The sequence below is a fragment of the Arachis hypogaea genome, chromosome 20, assembly GCF_003086295.3.
Source record: "Arachis hypogaea cultivar Tifrunner chromosome 20, arahy.Tifrunner.gnm2.J5K5, whole genome shotgun sequence".
NCBI classification, from domain to species: Eukaryota; Viridiplantae; Streptophyta; class Magnoliopsida; order Fabales; family Fabaceae; genus Arachis; species Arachis hypogaea.
Genome location: NC_092055.1, coordinates 750,015 through 766,050, shown reverse-complemented (window position 1 = coordinate 766,050; position 16,036 = coordinate 750,015). Strand labels below are relative to the sequence as shown.

The window sequence follows — 16,036 nt, the reverse complement described above, 5'->3', positions numbered from 1 at the left end:
TTTGAGTCAAGAAAACAAGAGTAAATTATACTGAACTGTCTCGAAATTCGGCTATATTATTGTTATTATTGTTACCAAATTAAAGTAGACATTTTCCATAGTTCAATTAAAAGTTCTTGTGCTTCTTCTTCTCTTTCTTGTTCTCCAAGTAATGATGGTACTTTTGGAAGTTCAACACTGCCAAGACCAAGTGCCTCAAACCTATCTCAGGCCAAAGTGAAGATGGTGCATACAGAGGGCAGGTACCAGCCTGCCACAGAAGAAAGTTGCTCAGCCGCGCCTCACCGGAAGTTCGGATCAAAATGTCAGGGTCTGGTGCCACTGCCATGTACATATTCCTCTCAAAATCCACCAATTCTATTAGAGAACAAGAAGAGGGAGGAGGAACACTATGTTTCTCAACTTTGTCCTCAATCCCTTTCACTTTCTCTGTCAAAAATCAAACAGCATACAACAATTAGGACAAAAAAATAAAGTAATAATGTTGACAGATGTAAAAAATTATATAAAAACTATGAATATTTTTAATTATTAAAAGCCTACAGGCTGAAAACGAGTCGAGTTGAGCTGAATTAATACCTATACCACCATTCTTAACTGCTTTTGATGGCTCTTCACCATTTAGATGGCTCCATTTTTGCTTGCAAGATTGGTAGACGGCATGCACCATCTCGTCGCGCGAAGTATACGCGACGCAGATGAGAAGAACTCTGTGGTTGTTGTGGGCAGTGACTCGCATTGCCTTGTCCACAGCAACCCTGACAGGCTCACTAAGCATTGAAATGTTTCCAATGAAATGCAACCTCACACCATACTCATTGATGATGCTTTCTTGTTGAAGCAACTCTTCAATCTTCTGCCTCATAAGTTCCATTAAAATTTGAACATCTTTTGGCTTCCTTCTGAAGTTGTCAATGCTGAATGCATATACAGTTACATACTTCACTCCCAGTTCATAACAGTACCTATCGCCAGCGACGGATTCAGAAAATTTTACTAGTCCTAACAAACATAGGACTAAAGTTTTTTAACTGTATTCAATTTTCAATTAGATTCTTATAAATTAAAAGTTTATAATAATAATAATAATAATCAATTTTTTATATTATAAACACCTCTAATTAAGTATTTATATTATACAAAACTCTTCAGAGAGAAAAAAAAATTATCAATTATAGTACATGCACTTGTTTAAAATGTTTAAAACTTAACAACTTGGTTGAAATTTTTAGAAACTTTGAGCTAGAATTATAATACATTTGTATAACTTGGTTGAAATTTTTAGAACTATAATACATATGTATAACAAGAAGTTTATGAATTTTTTTTTTTAGAATTTAATTTTGAGGCATCTTCATGTAATATCATATCAGCAAAAACAACTATCGAGAATTATCATCCAAAAGGACAGATGTGATTATACGACTGTGAAAAACATTTCGCCAACTTTTTGTTAGGTGACATATCTTTTGAAAATACAGAAAATACAAGAATTTTTTATATTTGGATAAAATAAAAAAGTTGTAGTATTATGTTGATACCTGAGGATGGATAAGAGAGCTGAAAATCCAGCTTTGTGGCCTTCACCTTCAGCCAAATTGTTCTTCTTTGCAAACCTTCTATTACCATCCATTATGAATGCAATGTGATTTGGCACTGTCCCAACACATAACACTTTAAAGAGAAGTCTTCTTAGATAACAATATAACCCTTCTAACAAGTGCACTGTGTAACCATTACTTATCTGCATTATTGTTATTATTATACCTTCAAACAAAGAGAGAAAGACCTTGACAATAATATAGAATGATGGAAGATTCAAAAATAAATAGAAAACTTTGGTGGAGACAGATTAAAAAAGGAATAAAATAATATAAACATATATATGTCTTGTTCAGAGATGTTATATTTATAGAATTAATTTTTATTCATTGACAGTGTAAAATATTTTACGTAATTTTATTTTATTTTTTTGAAGCGTCTAAGGTGGGGTTAATAGTCAAATTAATCCATGAAAGATAAGGCATTCTTCAAATTTGTCCCTAAAAGATTTTTTCAATTAAATTGGTCCTTCAAAGATTACGAATTAATCATATCTATTCTTTAGTTACTCCACTCACAATTTTTGTCAACGATTGATGATGTGAAATGTTAACTGATAGCATACATGACACAGAACATGTTCAATTAGACGTTGACTAAATATGTTTATGAAAATCTATCAATTTAGTCACTAGATCATATTAGGAATAGGATTTTTGTAATTGGAAAAAATGACTAAATTAATAAATTTTCATAAACATATTTAATCAATATCGAATTAGACATATCAGATATTATATATGTTATCAATTAACGTTTTACAACATCAATCTTTGAAGAAAATTGTTAATGGAGTGACTGGAGGACAAATATGATTAATTCGCAATCTTTGAAGGAGCAATTTGATTGAAAAAATCTTTCGGGGATGAATTTAAAGAATGTCTTATCGGACTAATTTGACTATTAACCCGTCTAAGGTGGCAAGATTATGGCTTAGATTTAGGTAAAAGCATTTTCCCTATCCGCATAGAATTACTTTATTTCTATCCTTTTCAAGTGAGCAACTGATTAATATGAAACATGAAAATAGTGTGAGGCATTGTATTTTTCTGTTATTATTATTATTATTATCAAATAACTTCTATGATCAAGTTTTTTCCTCAGTGAAACTATGATTAATTAAACCATATATAAATAATATGTTAACATTAGTTGTATTGTGTTACAAACTATAAATAATATATTAAAGTTAACCTATATATATAATTGACTATATTTTTTAATAAGGTATATATACTTGACTCTGCTTAATGAGAAAAAAGTTAGCTGTACAGTAAAGTCATTATGAAAATTGGATTAGTTAATGATAATTTTAAGTATATAGTTAAAGACAACTGATAATTAAACATGTAATAAGTACATGATAATAATGTGCATAATTCATGAGTATATGTAGCAAAAAATGAATGATCCCCGGAATAATCCCTGATTCAATGGTGGTGAAGATGGCATGGACTTTCACAATAATATTTGTTTACTCATCTTACTTTTGTTAAGTAGAGTATATATATATATATATATATATATCCAAATTTGTATTTTTTTATATTTACCCACAAGATACAATTTGATTCGAATATCTCGATACTTGTTTAAACGGATAAATAACTTGATTACTCCACTTATTTAAGTCAGGTTAATTTATACATTTTTTTAAAGTGTGTTATTCTTTATCTATGATGCACGGACACTGACACGGACACGGGACACTACACGGGCGACACGCGAATTTTAAAATCCTACATGACACGGGGACACGCATATATATAAAATATAAAGTATTTTTTAGATAAATTGTAATGATATTTTGATATTTTATTGATATTAAAATATAAATTAAAATTGTTAATTATTTTTAATGTCTTATTTTAATCATATCAAGTATTTAAAATATTTTTTTTAATAAATAATAATATATACTATATCTAAATTTATTTTAAGATTATATATTAAGAATAAGACTGGACACGCGGACACGTGATGGTATTTAGGTGTGTCCAGGCGTGTCTGGAGAAATTTTTTTTATTTTTTATTAAGACACGGTTGGACACAGCAGACACGCGTGTCGGACGAGTGTCGTGTCTGAAATGTGTCCGACACGCGGACACGATAACTCAGCGAAGTGTCCGTGCTTCATAGTTCTTTACATGAGTATAATTAAACATATTTTTCTACCTAAATATTAGCAAATAAAGTGAGTTGATGAAAAGAGAAGGTTGTATATTAGTAATCGAAAATATTTGATAGCCAAGAAGCAATAGCTCAAATGGCATAATCTCCCCATACTCAATTAAGAGATTGCGGGTCTCCATATTTTCGGTAAAAAAAAAAATCGAAAGTATTTGATAACAAAAAATATTAACAAAAAACTACTAAAACTGATTACTTTTGGTTTTATTTAATGCACTCAATAATAAATAAATGCTAAATAAATAAATTTAAATTATTTAAATTGATTATTTTGTCTCTCTAATAAATTAACTTTTATAGGTACGAATAACATAACTCTCTTCATAAATAAATAGGATAAGGATACTAAGTATATATAGTGAGTCTTAAATAAGAATGAAAAAAAAAAAAAATATAGAGTGATAGTGAGAAAAAGATTAAAGAATATCAGGTCTTTTAGAATAATCCACACTTTACAAGTAAACGAATTTTTTTTTCCCACTTTGCAAAAATGTTAATATTTCAACAAAAAGTAAAAAAAGAAAAACAATCATACAGTTGTAAGTTGTAACAGGGTTGTTAATAATCTCACCCTCCAACCAGGTCAAAGGAAACAAATAAATTAAAATAAAATTAAAAATTAAAAATTCATATTGATTGGATCATATATTACTATTCAACAAGATCATTTAGCCAAATGTTTCACAATTTTTTTCCCTCATACTTTTGCTTTTGAAACTCTTTGCCTTGAATGATGGTGACTCTTAGAGGCAGCAGAAGAATGAGAACCTCTATTCTTGGACTCCTTGGATTTATCTTGCATTGATTCTATGGCTTCCAATGCCTCCACAACTTCTTTCATCGACGGTCGGTTTTTGGGGTCCGGTTCCAAGCATTTCAGAGTGAGTTGTGCCGCCTGCTGCGCCGCCTTTTGTGAATATTGGCCATCAATCCTAGCATCCATTATGGTTTTCAACTTTCTCTTGTTGGAGAGATTAGGCTTAACCCATTCAACCAGATTCTGTTGCCCTGTCGGCCGCTTTGTATCGAGCGCGCGCAAGCCTGACATCATTTCAAGTAGAACTACGCCGAAGCCGTAGACATCACTCTTCACATACAAGTGACCTGTTAAATAATGATTACAATTTTGCATTGCATGCAGCCATGTTAGTTGTTGCTTGAGTCTCAAACAATAGTGTGTTCATGTCAACCTTTTTTTGCAAAAACATAAACAAAGAATGAGATCACTTCTCTAAGTTTTGCATAAATTTTATATGCATTTAGATTAGTTCAGTGTAAACATGACCAAGCATTTAGACTTCATGAAAGTAAGAGTTGACATAATAACAAGGCTATCATATTGACCTATCGATCACAGGTTCGGATCCTAAAATCAGTCTCTCGGGGGACGAGAGCCTTAAGCACCGGAGCTGCCTGTTTCGTTCGTTCTTAGCATAGCATTTATATTCAAGTTCATGCAGCATAAGTCAAAAGATGAGTGAATTGTAAACTATATATACATATAATTACCTGTTGCAATGTACTCCGGAGCAGCATAGCCATATGTGCCCATGACTCTGGTAGTTACATGTGATGCTCCCACAGCAGGGCCCAATTTAGCCAAGCCGAAATCCGATATTTTCGCGTTGTAATTCTGCAGGAGACAGAACAATAAGTTGTCATATTGATCTGTAGAATTTAGTATGCTAGTAAAGATCATCAACTTTGATTACTTCAGAACTATGTGGACAAAACATCTCGAAATATGGTTAAGATTGTGGTCTAGAAACATTTGTTTAGGCTTTTTTTTTCTCTTTAAATAAAGGAAAATACACTAAGAACGAGATTAAGAAACGAATGAGCTAGCATAATATAGCTGACCCCGTCAAGTAGTATATTTGAAGCCTTGAAATCTCTGTATATGACTTGTTTTTCGGAAGCGTGCAAGAAAGCGAGACCCCTTGCTGCGCCAATAGCTATCTTAATTCGGGTGTTCCATGAAAGTGGTTCTATGTTAGGATTCCCTGCTTAGGAACAAAACAAAAGAAAGCAAATGAGGTACAAATCCACAACCAATATAGTTTTTATTTTTCATCATTTGAAAAGAGTTTCAGTTCATACTTCTGAAAAGATGATTCTCCAAGCTCCCCTTTGGCATGAACTCATACACAAGTAGAAGCTCGTCGTCGTCCCAACAGTACCCTAATAGCTTTACCAGGTTCGGGTGAGAAAGCCTTCCTAAGAAGTTTACTTCTGACTGTATATTGCCAAATCAACAAAGAAGCATAACAAAAATCAGATCACTAAGTTGAAACTTCTGCACAAAAATTGTGACAAACAAAATTATTATTATTATCTCTACAATACACAAATATAAGAAGAAAACATGATCACTTAACTTTCTATGGCAATCTGTGTTTTGTACTATGCTCTCTTCACATTCATAAAGTGTATAAAAGTCCACACTACTTTGCAAAATGAAAATATCCCATGTGCCTCAATGCCTCTCAACTAATTACTTTACTATATTTATATAACATGCACAAAACATGATTAATTCTTTTTTATTTATTTTTTGCTCCCCCTTTTTGAGGAAAAGTCAAGAGGGATTTTGCAAAGCTACTTCTCAAATTTTGTCTTTTTATGAAAAAGTAAACGCTTATCTTGAAAATCAATTTGTAGTCAAGTATTCAAATATGTGGAAACTAAGACAACTTATTTTAAACTGTTAATATCCAAAGTTTCCTGTTGGATCATCAATGGATGCAAGAAGGACAGGTCATTTAAGTGGGGACCACAATGAATTTTCCTGCTACATTCCATGACCATATTCCATAAATGTGATGTTTTTATATAGTTTACTTGTAGAATAAGGAATCCATTTTTAATGAACCATCTGCATCAACCACAGCTGTGCCTCTCCACCTTTACATTGCATAATCATGGTCACCACTATTTTCAATCAAGAATTTCAAGTTCTCTTTCAAAGCATAGTCTTCAACCTCATAATAATAATAATCTTAATAAAAATATATAATTATAGAATGTAGGGGTTATATTATGCAGTAAACCATTTATGATTTACACCTTGTATAAGGATAAGGATTTAATTTTATAGGCACACCATTATGAATATTTTATAGGTTATACCAAAAAAAAAAGATATAATACATTAACAATATAAAACACTTCATATTATAAAAAATTAATCTCCTAAATTACCTAGATTCCATTTTATTTTTTTACCATTTAAGTTAATCATGAGATCAGGTGTTGACAACAACTAAACAAGAGCTCTATAATCTTTTTCACCACAATTACTTTCCACCTCTACCCCTAGTACTTAGCATGTGAGACAATAATAACAAGGGTTCTGTTATTCAGTGGCATTGATTAAAGGTTTCCAAAATAGAAACTTTTAATTGAAAGAAAAAAAAAAAAACAAAATTTTTAAGAAGCATTAGAAGCACCATAAAATTTCTTTAATTTGAAACCTAACCAATGTCCTAAGGGCACTATATAGAAAAAGAATAATTGTAGTACTAATAATAACAATAACAATAACAACTATACTAGCATCAATTACCAAATATTGAAAGATTAAGAAAATTAAAGTCTTGGAATTCAATTCAACAAACCTGCCACTCTTGAAACCCTTGAGTGCTTTCAGAGTTCAATTTCTTGATAGCAACCACCATCCCTGACCCTGCCTTTGCTGGTGTGAGTGTCTTCTCATCCAACCACCCTTTATACACTCTGCCAAACCCGCCTTCACCGAGCAATGTATCTGATTTGAAGCTCTTTGTCGCCGATTTCAGGTCCCCGAAACTGAACACTTTCAAATTAGGCCTCTCCAGGATCTGGCCACTTGAAGATGGAAGCGAACTAGTCCCGTCATCGATGATGCTGCCGCTTGCAATCTCCGAGAACTGGCTCTTCCCGGCGCTGCTAGCGGTGGTCGCCGAGAACCCCACATTCCTGCTGTCAGTGCTAGCTGAACCTGCAAAGAACAAGAACACAAATACAATTGTAAACTCTTTTTACTAGATTTAGTAACGGATTACTATAATCAAAGGAATACACTCATAAATTGAGCTTCTTTCAATCATAATTCTCCAAATTATACTACAAATAAATGAGATAACACTTTAAAGTTCCATTTTTAAGAGGTATTTCCTAATATACTCAAATATGATGCCTCTAATTTATACATAATTATGAGAAAATAAAAGTGAACAAAGTTGTATCCATGCAACCATTGGAGATCACTAGTCCCCCCAACAAGTGATCAACTTTGAATCCTAATTGAACTTTTCGTGTCAGAGCCTTGGAACAATTGTGCAAAAGATACTTGTGAAAAATTAGCCCCCCCCCCAAAAAAAAAAAACAAAAAAAAAGAAATTGTACAATTTTACCCTGGTATGTAGTTTTTCATGTACAGTGAATGATCTAACACAAAACATAGGGGGAACAAAAATTGGAACTTTGCATTTTCTGAGGAGAATTAGAGGAAAAGAGTAACTACCCATGATTTGTTTTGGGGTGAATTTTCAGTGGAAGAAAAAAAAAGAAGGAAAATTGAGAAACTTTACCTGAATACTGAGCCTTGGAGAGGGTAGAGGATGAAGGGTTTTGAGCAGAAGAGAGAGAGCCAAAGCATTGACCCATGTGAAGCTCTCTCTCTCTTTCACTCTCTCTTTCTCTTTCTCTTTCTCTTCCTCTTCTGTTTGGTTTGGTTAGAAATGTTGATGAAGGAAAAGAAGAAAGTAAGAGCAGATTACTATTCACCAAATCACCAGAGAGAGAGAGAGAGAAAGAGAAAGAGAGATGGAGAAAGAAGTGTGTTTGTCTTTTTGATTATGTGTATTTTCTTGACTGAGGGGTTGGATTTGATTTTCTCTGTTACTTACACATCCATCAATGAACATACCAAGATGTTTCTTTGATGATAATAACAACTACATATTTTTAGCAACTTCCCTTTTTATCTGTTTTACAATTCTCAAAATTCTGTTGCATGCTCTTGTCTCTTTACTCTTTAAGGAGGTAACATTTATAAAAGTTTTATTTTGGACACTTTTTCTTTTATATTTATTTTTTTAGCTTAATTTGGATGTTAATACTTTTTATGCAATTATTCACTAATATTTATTAAATATTAAATAAATATCAATTAAAATTGAAATTTTTTCTTTAAAGATGATTAACAAGGTGAAAAGTTTTACTCTTGAATAAACAAAATAAAAATGAGTTCTATTTTTAATTTTGTTAATATAAAAAAGAGTGAAAGAAATTATATAGAAAAAAAAATATTGTATAATCCTTTTCCTAGAGATAAAAATGGTTTTTTTTTTTTTTTTATCAAAGATAGGAGACTCGAACTCGTAACCTTTTAATTGAGTATGGGAAGACTATGCCATTTGAGCTATTACTCATTGGCTAGAGATAAAAATGGTTACAAATATTATTTTTGCACATAAAAAAATATAAAGATGTATGTATTTGGAGTCAACGGCCGCGTGAGGAGTGTCTAGTCAAACCCACCTTGGAAGTTGTTTTCTTCCTTCCTAACTAGGATACAAATTACAATACAACTATACAAGCATGACTAAAACCTAACACTATGTCACCAAATTCATTTTCAATTTTCAAATTTCAATACTAGTGTAAAGAGATTAATCTCTTTAAATTTGATGTACTAATTAGTATCGAACTTATACGCAAATTCTTTTTCGTGTGAGAGAGACGTGTATCACATGATAATGTGAGAAGAGAAGTGTTTTACGTTGTTATGAATTACATAAATTGGTATCTCCAATTTCTTGTATTGTTTTATTTTTTTAAACAACCACAAATGGGACGGTCCGATTTGTGGTTTAGAAAATAAAAAAATTTTTAATGTTGAAATTGGACCCTCCGATTTTTATTTTTAAAAATAAAAAAATTTAAAAATACAAATCGAACCCTCTGATTTAATATCACCTTTTTCATACAAAGAACTCGTATGGTCCGAATTCTTCACACTGAAACTGAACAAAAACTGTCCCACACATTAGTGTAGCACCTCAGGAATCTATAATCATACACAAACACAAACGAGATTTCCATAACCAAAAAATTGAGTCTAACTATATGTGGAAGTTATTAAAAAAAGTCAAGTGCTTATTTTTTTTAATATATATAATAATATGTGGTCATATATGATTATGTAACAATTATCAATTTGAAATTACTGTGAAATTTAATTAAATAGCAATTTCTCCTTAATTCTTATGGCAATCGGCAAAATGGCAAGTATTCGTTTGTGTGACATATGATAGAGATTAGAGAATAATTTATCAAATGTTTAAAGTTAATCATGAAAAGTCATATTACTAACATAAGATTATATAGTTTTAAAGTTGAAAGAGACACCTTAATAAATATTATGCCCTAAATACAAACAAAAAAGTAATATAATTTAGTTGATAACAAGAAAAAAAAAAAGTAATTAGTTTACTTTGCCAAAAGATAATTACACCTATAACCTATTATTAATCATAACAATCACTTTATCACAAATAGACTACTCAATGTGATTTCTGTTAACAATCAACAATTTCAGTCTCCTAAAAAAAACATCAATCAATAAGAAAGACTTGACTAAAATTAGAAAGCACTATTATATCCAAAGTTTATCAACCACGGTAAATACTCATTACTCGTACAATTATCTTTATATAAAGTTGATAGTAAAAAACTGTTTAATGATTGTTATTTAACAGCTCTCGACTATCAACTTTACATAAAAACAACTCAACTTTACATAAAAACAACTGTATATGAATTTTCACATCAAGCATTATCTAAAAAAATGCCTCATAAATCTAGACCCTATTTTTATGATTAAAATTCATACTATTAAATTATCTTAATATATGACAGATTAAATTAAACTCAATGCATTATGCATCTAAAATGTTACCTATTATCTAATATTTAAGTTGAATCAATCCACTATCAAATTAAACATTACTCAATTTATTTTCTTTTCCATAATTTATAATAAACAAAGTTCATTTCTTGTTTAAAAGAAACAAATAAGTATCAAACTAGTTTCAAGCAATAGCAAAAAATAAAATAAAATAAAATCAAAGGTGAGAAAAGCAGTGGCAGTACTTTGACAAAAATTTAATTTGTCAAAAGTTAGTGGACCATGGCACATCAAATGCTGCACCCATATTATATGCTTTCTCAACTATATGAAATAAATCATGTGGTAGCCTTTTTGACTTCAATAGACATTAGACAAATAAATTAATAATTATTAATAATATAAATATTTATTATTTACTCATTTTACATGAGACACTGTTAATTTATTCATCATTTATCATTGGACATAAGTTAATCCCATTTACAAAATAAGTGCATCTAACATAACTGAATAATATAATGGGGAATGGTTGGTGTTCCAAATATACAAATTGAGAGCCAAATTCTTAAATCATGAGTTTTAAGATATAATAATTTTACCTAACTACCTTATCCAATCCAAAACTCTGCAGAATACTATACAACTTTTTTGAGAGGACTCAAAAAAAAAGTCAAATTTATAATAATTTTGCATTTTGCAATGGCACCTAACATAAAAAACAAAGGTAAATAGTCTAAAGGCATAGTTCTATAGAAAAATGTTTTAAAGGAAAATTCCAACACAGCCTAGTTGCTGGTTCAAATAAAAAAGATTCACCTGAATTTCTAACTAAGAAAGGTGAATACAGAGAAAATTCTTAAGGCTAAATAAAAAGCATTTATAGGAGAGAAAAGGGTATGAAGTCCTCAAAGAGTAGTACTTCCAATGTGGACTAAAATTATAATTTAGAACCTTGAGATGCATAATTTTCAATATGAAACCTTCAAGTTTCAATGGTAGTTTTGTTGCTACTGCTGCTGCTGGAGACAGTCGAATTAAGTTTGACCTGAGCTCGCGCTCGATGCCTTCTCTTGAAGATGTCCTGCCTCAACTTCTTGGTCTCACTTTGTATGTCCATGAATGGTTTCCTTTCTATGTTTTCCTTTTCGCTCTCCAACATCCTTCGTTTCTCTATTGCCGCCAATGCTGCAGCCTTGTCATCTGATTCTTGGTTGTTTGCTTCTTCCTACAAATTCGGTTTATGTTCGAGAGCCACTCAACAATAGTGAAGCATAAATGCAAGAATAAACCTCCCAAATGCTGTATTTAAAACTACCAAAATATCAAAAGCATGGGTAGGAATGGTGCAGTAAGAAACCAATAAAACATGAAAAAGAAAAGCAGCAACCCCACTTATTGACTTATAGTGTATAGTTCACAATGATTAAGAAGCAATATGATACAGCTGGTTAGATTTGAATGGACCACAACCACAAAGTGATGCAAATTTGATAATAGTAGGCATTAAGAAATGGCTGAAACCACTTCATTTTCTAGGCGAAATCTTGACAAATTAATAATAAATAAATAAATAAAGAGGATAAAGTCTCCCTAAAATTCATAAATGACAAATTTTTTCCTCACCATTTGGAAAAGGGTGTTAATTTAGGTCTTCCGTACGAAATTCGTATATGTACAATGAGAGACAAATTTGCCACTTTAAGATTGAGGTACTACTTGGTCCCTGAGGTTTTGTTCATGGACGAGATTGGGAGATTACTCCAAAATTTAAATGCTTCAATTCAAAGTACTATTACTTGCTTTCACCAAAGTGCTCTTCATTGAATAGTATTTGTAATAGGAAAGGGACAGTAAGAAACTGACCTGAATTTCATGAATGAGACTGTCAAGTGATTTGATCTTCCTATGAGGCCAGCGAGGAATACCGAATTCTCTGCATTTCCTCTTCAGAACTGTTAGTCCAACATTTAGCCTTCTTGACGCTTCTACAATCGGTATATCAAAATACTTGACTAACTCTGATAACGTTATTTTTGCTACCCGGTCACTGGATGCACGTTTTTTCTTTTCTGCAGAATCTGCATCTGTTGACCTCAATTAGTAGCTGTTAATCTTTACATATGGCATGCCTAACAACATTAGAAAGACTACTAACACATGTTGAGAGAATTTATTCCGTTTTAATTCGGTGTCCTCTCCTCCGCACAATACATACAGATAATCAGAGACCACTTGGCAGAAATTTACTTAAGTTAACACAGAGCACAAAGTTGCAATGTACCTTCAAATTCAGAAGCATACAATATACAAAATTTAAATTAATCGCACGATATGTGAAAAAGGAGGGAACTCCGTATGCGTTTCATTACAAAGACTTTCTGGATTTGATTAAAAAGTATTCACAAGTTACAAAACTATAGAATCCAGTTACGAAACAAAAAAACAATATTGCTGTGACAGTCAAAATTAGGACATATTGTAACACGGTGAATTTGCGGATTGGAAGATTGATTATGTCAATAACTGCTAAATCATTTCATGCTAAATAGTTTGTGTCATTAGATTATTGAGAGTAATTGAGAGTAAACCTGGCAAGGCTTGGACATCTAGCTTGTTGTCCGGTGATTCGGACATGTCATCTTCATAAGGAAGAAAATTCAGGTCTTGAGTTAACACGGGAACCACTTTTCTCAATGGTTGGGAATCTTTGTTGTTTCCTTGGCGTTCTTCCCCTGTGGAGTCTGATAGAACATCTTTGTCTTTTTCCAATTTGTATATCACACGGAGGTCTCTCAGCAAGGTTGGGATTGTCCGAAGCTTCAGGTTTCTGAAAGTTCATTACAGACAGTTAAAAACAATTGGAAACAAAACATTCTATCAATTGGAGGAGGCATAATGATTTGAACAAATCAACAATGCTATTAATTAAGTTGGTACTTTCACTTGACGTGAAGCACAAGTGAAATTCAAAACACAAAATCAATCATTTTACAAATAATGCCATGCCTGGCATGATATGTATGACTCTTCGAGTAAATGCCAGTTTTAAGGAGAGGGTAGGAGAGGGATTGTAAGGCAAAAGTTCCCCATTAATGGATGTTAATAAGAAGAAATTGTGAATAATACTTTCTCTAGTGTTGTTTAACATTTCATGATAATGATTTTTCAATTTACTATTGCTCATACTCCACTTCGTAACCAAAAAGAAAAGTTGTCATTTTTATGAGTGGAGATTGGAAGGGAATTGTACAACTCCATTCCCTTCTCTTTACCTTTTATTGATTCCCCTATGCCCCCAAACCCAAAACTGTAAATTAGACCATATCGTTTATTCCTTGATAGACCAGTCACATAAAGATGACAATAGTAAAATCTGTATCCAATTCAGCAAATGAATAAGCAAACATATTATGTTGGTTCTGCAAAAGAAGTCAACTGAAAATATATTTTTTATTGAAACACGAATCATTTTCACAGATGTTTTCGACTTTTCGCTTTTGGTACCCTTCCGTTATTTTCACAAGACAATCAGAAAAATCCAGAAACAAGAAGCCAAGAGGGGGACTGGAAATTTGAAAAGCTTATTTTTTTTCATGATAGCATAAGTATTCCACTATCACCAAATAGCCTCCATGCCACTAAAGAAATCTCGTAATAGTACTATAGCTAGTTCCACATTTGGTACCGATTTCGCAAATCTTGGTTTGGTTTACCAGGGAAAAGAAATATAACAATCTTTTAACTTTGGATCAATTCATGGTGTGAGAGGTGAGACTGAAAATCATGTCAAAATGTGACTCAATGCAATTTCGCTTAACATATTGGATTAAGTTGAAATTCAGATCGAACCCTACTCAAAACGTGGTTTCTGAGCATTCTCAGTGCCATGCCTAACCAATTCCAATCATTATGACAAGGACTAAGCTATCTAACTTAAAAAGGAACCCCCTTCCCCCTTCCCCCTCTCTCTCACATTTTAGGACCAAGCAAGATATAAATTGTGAGAACTAATAGCCCTGTTTCATACTTTTAAAGAAGGATATGCAGATAGACATAGAAAATGCATAATGTCGCTGTCCTAAGACAAAATATGCCTAATTTGGTATCCATCCAAAAGTTGGGGACCAGGGGAATTGAGACAGTGACACAAATATATTCTCTGGTCTCAGTCTCATGCCTCTGTATTTTCTATCTTAAGGCATTTCATAATATAGCAATAATCATGACCAAAAGCAAATACACAATCTAAGAACAGATACAAAAAGTTTCATCAACTTTAGATAGGGACTTGAGCAGATATTATCTATATGTATACCTGGAGAGCAAAAGCAAGTTTGGAATGCTGGAAAATTGAGGCTTGTGATCTCTATGAAAGGAAAAGATACAAAGCCACACTCCATTTTGGTACCCTTCAGAAACTTCAGCAACACAAAGCTTCTTCTGCAATCTGAGGATTGGTGTGGACCTCATTTCGCCATAGGAGCCACTCTCTGAGAACACAAACTCTCTTTCAACTTCCCTTACTTTCCCATCCTTTATTTGGTATACATGCACACTCCTGATCAACTCTGCAAAAATTTACTCAAAAAAAAAAACCCCAAAAATTTAAACAGAAAAAAATTAAGAAAAACCTCAATTTTGCACAACCCCATCAATAAAAAATCGATTTTTTCCCAATGAAATGGAGGGAAAAAGGAAGCTTTATATGAAAATGAGGCATGAAAGTTGAGAATCTATAATATGAAAGGTGAAGTGCATGGTGGGGTTGAGGTGGTTACCTTCTCTAATGGTGTTCTTGAAGACTAGGAGGGTGGTGAGCAAGGTGTTCTTCATGGCGAGGTTGAAGATGCTACCATCACTATTGGGTACGAAGCAAGAACAGTGTCGTTGTGGTGATAAAAGGGAGAAACAACGAGACAAAAGACGAGGTTTTGGAGTTTGTTTGCAGGTGCATGATCTTCTTGTCTGTGTTGTTTGGTCATTTTATATCACTTTTAGGATCATGTCGAAGGATTTTTTTTTTTTTTTTTAGTTTTGTTGTTAGTGTTTTTTTTTTTTTTTAAAATACCTTCATATATCAAACACGCTTGATACCAATATAAAAATATAATTATTATTAATTAAATATATATTTAAATTAACTTTTAATTAATAAAACAAAATATATATTTAATTATTGAAAAATATTAAAATGATATTTATTATAAAAAAATATAGATGTAAGTGAAATTGATTTTTTTCATCTTTTATTTTTTTATTTATTTATTTGTGTGTTTAGATCCGAATTTGAATTGGTTCTTTTATTATCAATTTTTTATCTAAAGAAAAATTAGTTAAATAAATCAAAGT

At 31.9% G+C, this 16,036-nt stretch overlaps 3 protein-coding genes across 5 annotated transcripts; all 3 read right to left on the bottom strand.

Moving 5' to 3' along the window:
- Nucleotides 1-106: 106 nt before the first annotated feature.
- LOC112783128 (dehydrodolichyl diphosphate synthase 6-like) lies at nt 107-1,750 on the bottom strand. Its single transcript, XM_025825909.2, has 3 exons — nt 1,542-1,750; nt 580-965; nt 107-429 (listed from the first exon to the last, which is right to left on the bottom strand). The coding sequence occupies exons 1-3, from the start codon at nt 1,748-1,750 to the stop codon at nt 107-109; spliced, it is 918 nt and encodes a 305-aa protein (XP_025681694.1).
- A 2,458-nt stretch (nt 1,751-4,208) lies between these two features.
- On the bottom strand, nt 4,209-8,855 carry LOC112783127 (probable serine/threonine-protein kinase CST). Of its 2 annotated transcripts, none has more exons than XM_025825908.3 (6): nt 8,364-8,855; nt 7,410-7,771; nt 5,893-6,028; nt 5,653-5,795; nt 5,302-5,425; nt 4,209-4,896 (listed from the first exon to the last, which is right to left on the bottom strand). In XM_025825908.3, exons 1-6 carry the CDS (start codon nt 8,437-8,439, stop codon nt 4,490-4,492), a joined length of 1,248 nt encoding a protein of 415 aa, XP_025681693.1. In that variant the 5' UTR covers nt 8,440-8,855; the 3' UTR covers nt 4,209-4,489. The 2 variants fall into 2 exon arrangements, with proteins under 2 accessions (XP_025681693.1, XP_025681692.1); XM_025825907.3 differs by having other exon boundaries at nt 5,653-5,798; nt 8,364-8,799.
- A 2,324-nt stretch (nt 8,856-11,179) lies between these two features.
- Nucleotides 11,180-15,761, bottom strand: LOC112784633 (protein RKD5). Of its 2 annotated transcripts, none has more exons than XM_025827908.3 (5): nt 15,466-15,761; nt 15,003-15,255; nt 13,276-13,514; nt 12,551-12,765; nt 11,180-11,912 (listed from the first exon to the last, which is right to left on the bottom strand). In XM_025827908.3, the coding sequence occupies exons 1-5, from the start codon at nt 15,518-15,520 to the stop codon at nt 11,670-11,672; spliced, it is 1,005 nt and encodes a 334-aa protein (XP_025683693.1). In that variant the 5' UTR covers nt 15,521-15,761; the 3' UTR covers nt 11,180-11,669. The 2 variants fall into 2 exon arrangements, with proteins under 2 accessions (XP_025683693.1, XP_025683692.1); XM_025827907.3 differs by having other exon boundaries at nt 12,551-12,771; nt 15,466-15,740.
- Between the last annotated feature and the right edge of the window lie 275 nt (nt 15,762-16,036).